The 7380-nt window shown below is 47.0% G+C and overlaps 1 protein-coding gene across 1 annotated transcript; it reads right to left on the reverse strand.

The window, feature by feature from the left end:
- Nucleotides 1–5126: 5126 nt before the first annotated feature.
- LOC140802810 (uncharacterized) lies at nt 5127–5783 on the reverse strand. The gene has a single exon (XM_073158434.1). The coding sequence runs from the start codon at nt 5781–5783 to the stop codon at nt 5127–5129; it is 657 nt and encodes a 218-aa protein (XP_073014535.1).
- Between the last annotated feature and the right edge of the window lie 1597 nt (nt 5784–7380).

The raw sequence follows: 7380 nt of genomic DNA on the forward strand, positions 1-7380 counted from the left end.
GATATCTGAAATCTACCCGAAATTGTTCTCACACACTAAGAGAAATATGCTTCTAAACTAAGCTGATAACACGATGAAGTGTTTCTTCTGGGATGATTGCTTCTTGTAAGCTGATATGCAATATGCGTGCCCATTCTTTTTACACACTCTAGTATGTGCTCTCACTTATTTTTATATTTGCTGATGGTCTTGAGATTGTATATATAGAGGCATTGAGACCCTACTTCAAGACTCGTCACATGTGATCGTTGCAGCATTGAATGTGTTCCTTGGTATATGTGTCCTGACTTTTCTGACATGCCTTCGCGAATATCTCGGCTTTAATCTTTGCTGCAATATCCATTATTGTACCTTTGATCGTACAAATATTTGTATCTTTGTACGTAGTTTGAATCCTCTAAGATAAGCTTGTCTTGATCTGCAACTGAATGATTCCTAACTGATGTTCCTAACCGGTCATCTGAACTGATTTCAGTTGGGCTGGTGAAATTAGTTGACTCATCAATTGAACTGATTTCACTCTTTTAGTTGAACTGCACAGATGGGTTCTTCATCAGTTGAGCTCTTCATCAGCTGGCCGGGATTCTGAAGGTCTTCTGCTGAACTACCTATCAGCTGAACAATCAGTGGAACCGTTCTTTGAGATATCAGTTGAGCTGATTCAGTTTGGTCGATCAGTTGGTATCAACAGTTAATCGTCTTGATAGCTTCAATTTTACCTCGCTTAACTGATTAGTTCGAAGCCTGATCAGTTCCAGCTACCTGTGCACTAAGGTAAATCATTAGAAACAAAATAGAAATTTTTGTTACCATCAAAATCAAGATTGCGAATATGAAATGTTCCAACACCAAGAAACTACATATCTCGGTTACGCACTTAGATACGGGCCATTATTTAATTGCCTAGACTTTGCTTGGATCAACCTCAATTCCATCTCTTGAAATAATGTGGCCTAAGAAAGTTACTCTCTAGAGCCAAAACTCACGCTTTTTGAAATTTGCGTATAATTTCCTATCTTGCAGTACTTGTCGTGCTGTCCTCAAATGATGACTATGATCTTCTTTACTCTTTGAATAGATCAAAATATCATCGATGAAGACTATAACAAATTGATCAAGATATGGCTGAAATACGCGATTAATGAGATCCATGAAGATCGTTGGCGCATTGGTCAACCCAAATGGCATGACAATAAACTCGTAATGCACATATAAAGTCCTAAACGTAGTCTTATGAACACCCGACTCCTAAAACATTAATTGATGGTATCCAGAACGAAGATCTAATTTTGAAAATATCGATGCTCCTTGTAATTAATCAAATAAGTCTTCAATTCTAGGTATAGGATATTTATTCTTAATGTTGACTCTATTTAGCTCTCTATAGTCAATGCATAGTCGCATACTTCCATCATTTTTCTTCAAAAATAATACCAGAGCCCCCCACGTGAACAACTAGGGTGAATAAAACCCTTGTCTAGCAATTATTGAATTTGATCTTGATACTCAAGGGAAATTTAGGGTCCGTTCTCAACAAGTGTCACTAGTACAGACGCAGGATTTTGAAATTGTCCTGAGCCTGAAATCACGAAAAAGACAGTTAAGAGGGGGCCAGGAGGGTGTCCTGGTGTAGCCCCTCCGACGCTCAAGTCAGTGACTGAGGATATATGGGGGGAGCAGCTAAGGGTGCTGCTGAAAACAATATTGAATGAATGTATTGAACACTCAAACCTGGTATTTATAGGAGAATACCTGAGCCCTTGATGGGCCTGTCTTCCATTTCGGCTTGGTAGGGGCCATGGGTAGTGGGCCCATCCCTGGGGTATCACCAGTCTCCTCCTCCCGAGTCGAACTGAATTGCAAGTTCAAAGTTCGATTAGTTGTGTTGTCCTCGGGTTATCGGGTGAAAGTCGTGCATTTTCTTTCAACCGTCCGTCAGTTTCAATTTCACTTCTCTGCTACAGAATTTTCTATTCAATTCACCAGCTCTCTCCCGTCTACAACTCATCTGCGTGTTAACCCTAACGCTGCTTCACAATCACCTCGCCGTTACCTTCACGCGCAGTGCGACCACCACCTCGCCCACGCTGCGCTCTCCCACTGCGTCGCCTCAGCCTTTGTGTCGCCTGAACCCCATCGCCGTGCTCCTCGCCTTGCCTTAGCCCCATCGCCTCGCCCAAGCCGAGCTCGCCCCTCGCCTCGCCTCCCCCATCGCACAGCCACGGTCGCCCGAGCTCCCAGCTCGCCCCTGTCACGCTCACCCGAGTGCCCGAGCACCCAATTCCCCGCGCTCGCCCGAGCGCACGAGCGCCCAATTCGCCATGCTCGCCCGGACGCCCACGCTCGCCCGAGCACAGCCACGCTCGCCCGGGTGCCCACGCTCGCCCGAGCGCCCACATACCGCCACACTCGCCCGCGGCCCCTGCCACGCTCGCCCGAGGCTCGCCCATCGCCCAGCGCCATGCTCGCCCGAGGCTCGTCCAGCACTGCTCCATGCTCGCCCAACGTCAGATCGCCCCAGCGCTGCTCCACGCTCGCCCCGCGCCCACCTCGCCTAGCCTCGCCCAAGCGCTGGTCCATGCTCGCCCAACGCCATCTCGCCCAGCACCCACCTCCGCCTATCCTCGCCCCAGTGCTGCTCCACGCTCGCCACACCAGCTCGCCCCATGCCGCTCCACGCTCCCCCAACACCAGTTCGCCCCTCGCCAGCCCAAGCTCGCCTCTCGCACACCCAGCCCACACTCTTGCCTAGCACAGCGCCTCACGATCTCCCTTTGTCCACATCCCTTGGTTTCTGAAAAAATTATGGGGGCGTTGCCCCCACACCCCCACGACCTGACCGGTCAAGTCGATTCCCGTAATTTTCGCAGCGGCAAACATCTTTCGTTATCGACAAACAAAATAAATTTTTCTCCTCCAAAACTCTGCTCCTATACTAGGCGATGCCTTAGTATGAAAAATAAAATTTAATTTCTCCCAAACTCCGCTCCTCTGCTAGGCGATGCCTTAGCAGGAAAATTTAATTTTTCTCCGGCCAAACTCTACTTCTTTGCTAGGCGACGCCTTAGCAGGAAAATAAAGATTTCACCACGTCAGCCTCTAACTCCTCTGCTAGGCGAGACCTTAGCAGGAAAATAAAACTCTCACCTTATCATCTCGTAGCTCCCCTGCTAAGCCGGGACTTAGCAGGGAAAATCAAACTTCAACCTCCTCACCCTCTGACTCCTCTATTAGGCTCAGCCCAAGTAGGATAATAAAACTTCAACACCCCCACCCTATAACTCCTCTGCTAGGTGCTAACTTAGCAGGAAAATAAAATTTCAACACCCCCACCCTCTAACTCCTCTGCTAAGTGATACCTTAGCAGGAAAATAAAATTTCAACACCCCCACCCTCTAATTCCTTTGCTAAGTGATACCTTAGCAGGAAAATAAAATTCAACACCTCCAGCCTCTAACTCCTCTGCTAAGCCGGGCCTTAGCAGGAAAATAAAAACTCAACACCCCCACCCTCTAACTCCTCTGCTAGGTGCTACCTTAGCAGAAAAATAAAAATTCAACACCCCCACCCTCTAACTCCTCTGCTAGGTGATACTTTAGCAGGAAAATAAAATTTCAACACCCCCACCTTCTAACTCCTCCGCTAGGTGATACTTTAGCAGGAAAATAAAATTTCAACACCCCCACCCTCTAACTCCTCTGCTAGGTGATACCTTAGCAGGAAAATAAAATTCAACACCTCCACCCTCTAACATCTGGTAGGTGATACCTTAGCAGGAAAATAAAATTTACCACCTTCACCCTCTAACTCCTCTGCTAAGCTGTGCCTTAGCAGGAAAATAAAAACTCAACACCTCCACCCTCTAACTCCTCTGCTAGGTCGGGGATTAGCTAGAAAATAAAATTTCACCACCCCCACCCTCTAAGTCCTCTGCTAGGTCTAGCCTTAGCAGGAAAAATAAAAAGTCACCACCTCCACCCTCTAATTCCTCTGCTAAGCCGGGCCTTAGCAGGAAAATAAAAATTCACCACCCTCCACACTCTAACTCCTCTACTAAGACGGGCCTTAGCAGGAAAATAAAGATTCAACACATATACCCTCTAACTCCTCTGCTAGGTGATACCTTAGCAGGAAAATAAAGATTCCACCTCGTCATCCTCTAACTCCTCTGCCAGGCGATGCCTGAGCTGGAAAATAAATATTCAACATCTCCACCTCTAACTCCTCTGCTAGGTGATACCTTAGCAGGAAAATAAAAGTTTCACATCTCCACCCCTAACTCCTCTGCTAGGTGATACCTTAACAGGAAAATAAAATTTTTTTCATCCCCAACTCTGCTCCTCTCCTAGGCGATGCCTTAGCAGGAAAATAAAATTTTTCTCATCCTCAACTCTGCTCCTCTGATAGGCGATGCCTTAGCAGGAAAATAAAGATTCTCCACCCTCACCCCCTAACTCCTCTGCTAGGCGACACCTTAGCAGGAAAGTAAAAATTTAACATCTCCACCTCTAACTCCTCTGCTAGGTGATACCTTAGCAGGAAAATAAAAGTTCCACATCTCCACCCCTAACTCCTCTGCTAGGTGATACCTTAACAGGAAAATAAAGTTTTCACCCCCAACTCTGCTCCTCTGCTAGGCGATGCCTTAGCAGGAAAATAAATTTTTCTCATCCCCAACTCTGCTCCTCTGATAGGCGATGCCTTAGCAGGAAAATAAAGATTCTCCACCCTCACCCCCTAACTCCTCTGCTAGGCGACACCTTAGCAAGAAAATTTAATTTTGTCTCTACTCCACTCTGCTCCTCTACTAGGCGATGCCTTAGTAGGAAAAATAAAATTTAATTCTCCTCCTCCACTCTGCTCCTCTGCTAGGCGATGCCTTAGCAGGAAAATAAAATTCTTCTCATCATCTCGTAATACAACAACATCATCAAACTTAATATAAGAACTTGACTTTATTAAATTTAAACTCATAATATAAGACAAATTCAGAACAAAATAAAGAAAAATTCAAGTCAAGATAAATATTCTCTAAGGTGGTAAGTGTTCTCGAGCCTCTTTAGAGTCTTGCTCGGCGCATTCTCCAACTTTCATCTCTGCTCCTCTTGTACCTCAATAGGACAAAGTTACCCACTTCTTCCTTTCTCAATCATGTTAAGCTCCACACGTGATCTTTTTCCCTCCACCCTCACTACCCCTTCATAACACCGACGCGTGACTTTTTGGTCCCTGCACAAGACCCCAACTCCTTTTCCTACAGGAAACTTAAGCTTCTGATGATAAGTGGAAGCTACGGCTCTGAAATCCTTCAGGGCTGTCCGTCCTAGAATTCCATTATACGCTGAAAAAGTATCCACCACGGTGAACGCTATCATATTTTTTACCCGCCAAGGATCAGTTCCCAGGGATAGGGGAAGCACAATCTGACCCAAAGGCGGGATGGCGTGTCCTGAAAACCCATACAGTGGGGTGGATACCGGCTCAAACTCAAATCCTCCCATCTTCATTTGATCCAACGTGCTCTTAAACAAGACGTTCACAGAGCTTCCATTATCAATAAATATTCTCGCCACATCATAATTTGCAATGGTGGTCGTTACCACCAAGGCATCGTTATGTCGAGTCACAATGCCTCGGAGGTCTTCCGGCCCAAAGCTGATGACGGGGTCTTGTGGTAAGTCTGCACCCCTAGATATTTCAAAATTCTCCAACCTCTTCCCATGTGCCTTTCGCGCTCGCCCGGAATCCCCATCAGTAGCACCCCCCGAGATCATATGAATCATTCTTCTTGTAGGGTGGTTATCCTCATTCGTTCCCCTCCTCGGTTCGACGGGCTCCTGAAGGACATCTTAACCTCGACCTTCCCCTCTCTGCTCCCCAACCCCCTGATTTATCCATGGAGGGCCTGGACCACGTCTAGGGGACGGGCGAGACCTCGGTCGACTCCCGGATGCGGATCCTTATCGTATATCCCACGAAGGAAATCTAGCACTGCGCTCAACCCTTCGTGACTTCTCCTAACTCCCCGCGGGCTCCTTCACCTCCATCACCTCGTCACAAGTCCTATTCAAAGGAACATGTGATGAGAATTTTCCTCTACTTCTGGTTATGTCTTCATCCCTCTCACTTGTACCTCTCTTCTTACTTCCTTTCTCGGCTTCCTCCCCCCTACTCCCTCCGGGTCGGTTTTCCATCCTTCTGTACCGTTGGGCATCTTCCAAGTTTACATATTTTTCCGCCCGAGATAACAGATCATCATAGCTCGACGGAGGTTTCTTGACCAGCGATTTGAAGAATTCTCCCCCCTCAGCCCTTGGGTAAAGGCGCTTATCATGATGTCGGGGGTAGCCGCTAGTATTTCCAACGCTGCGCTGTTGAAGCGCTGGACAAACTCCCGTAATGTTTCATTCTCTTGCTGTTTCATCACGAACAAGCTCAAATAATTCTTCTGATGCCTCTTGCTGCTGGCAAATCTGTGCAAGAAAGTTGTAGCAAAATCCTCAAAAGACTGTATGGAGTTGGGCTGCAGGGTATTAAACCATTGCTGGGCTGACCTCACTAACGTGCCTAGGAACACCCTGCACCTGACCCCATCTGAATATTGATGCAACATAGCCGCATTCTCAAATCTCCCCAAGTGTTCTTCGGGGTCTGTATGTCCGTCATTTTCTCCAACGTTTGATTGAAGGAAATTTGGGAGAAGCCCTTCTTCCAAGATGGATAGTGAAAAAGCCCTCCGAGGACGCGATGATGCTGAGGTAGCTCTTCCACTCCCTCTCTTCCCTACCATATCTACGTCTCAACTCAAGTTTCCCACAGACGGCGCCAAGTGATACTCACGGGAAATTTAGGGTTCGCTCCCAAAAAGTGTCACTAGTACAGACGCAGGGTTTTGAAATTGTCCTGAGCCTGAAATCACGAAAAAGACCGTTAAGAGGGGGCCAGGAGGGTGTCCTGGCGTAGCCCCTCCGATGCTCAAGTCAGTGACTGAGGATATATGGGGAGCAGATAAGGGTGCTGCTGAAAACAATATTGAATGAATGTACTGAATACTCAAACCTTGTATTTATAGGAGAATACCTGGGCCCTTGATGGGCCTGTCTTCCATTTGGGTTTGGAGGGGCCATGGGTAGTGGGCCTATCCCTGGGGTATCAGATCTTTTAACTCTTTCATCTAGACGGGTGCTAGACGATAGGGCGCTTTAGAAATTGGCACAGTGCCCGACATCAACTCAATAGAAAATTCTACCTCCCCGTCCGTTGTGATGCTAGAAACGTCCTAAGGGAAAACGCTAGGAAAGTCTCTGACGGCCTCAACATCCTCTAGCTTCTGACCGATAGTAACATGTGCTGAAGTAACACATGCTAGGAAAGCTAGGC

This window comes from Primulina eburnea, chromosome 10 (genome assembly GCF_022965805.1).
Source record: "Primulina eburnea isolate SZY01 chromosome 10, ASM2296580v1, whole genome shotgun sequence".
NCBI lineage: Eukaryota > Viridiplantae > Streptophyta > Magnoliopsida > Lamiales > Gesneriaceae > Primulina > Primulina eburnea.

Bases quoted from the DNA above. Each gene is read 5' to 3' on its own strand.
- LOC140802810 (XM_073158434.1), bottom strand. From the start codon at position 5,783: ATGATTCATATGATCTCGGGGGGTGCTACTGATGGGGATTCCGGGCGA.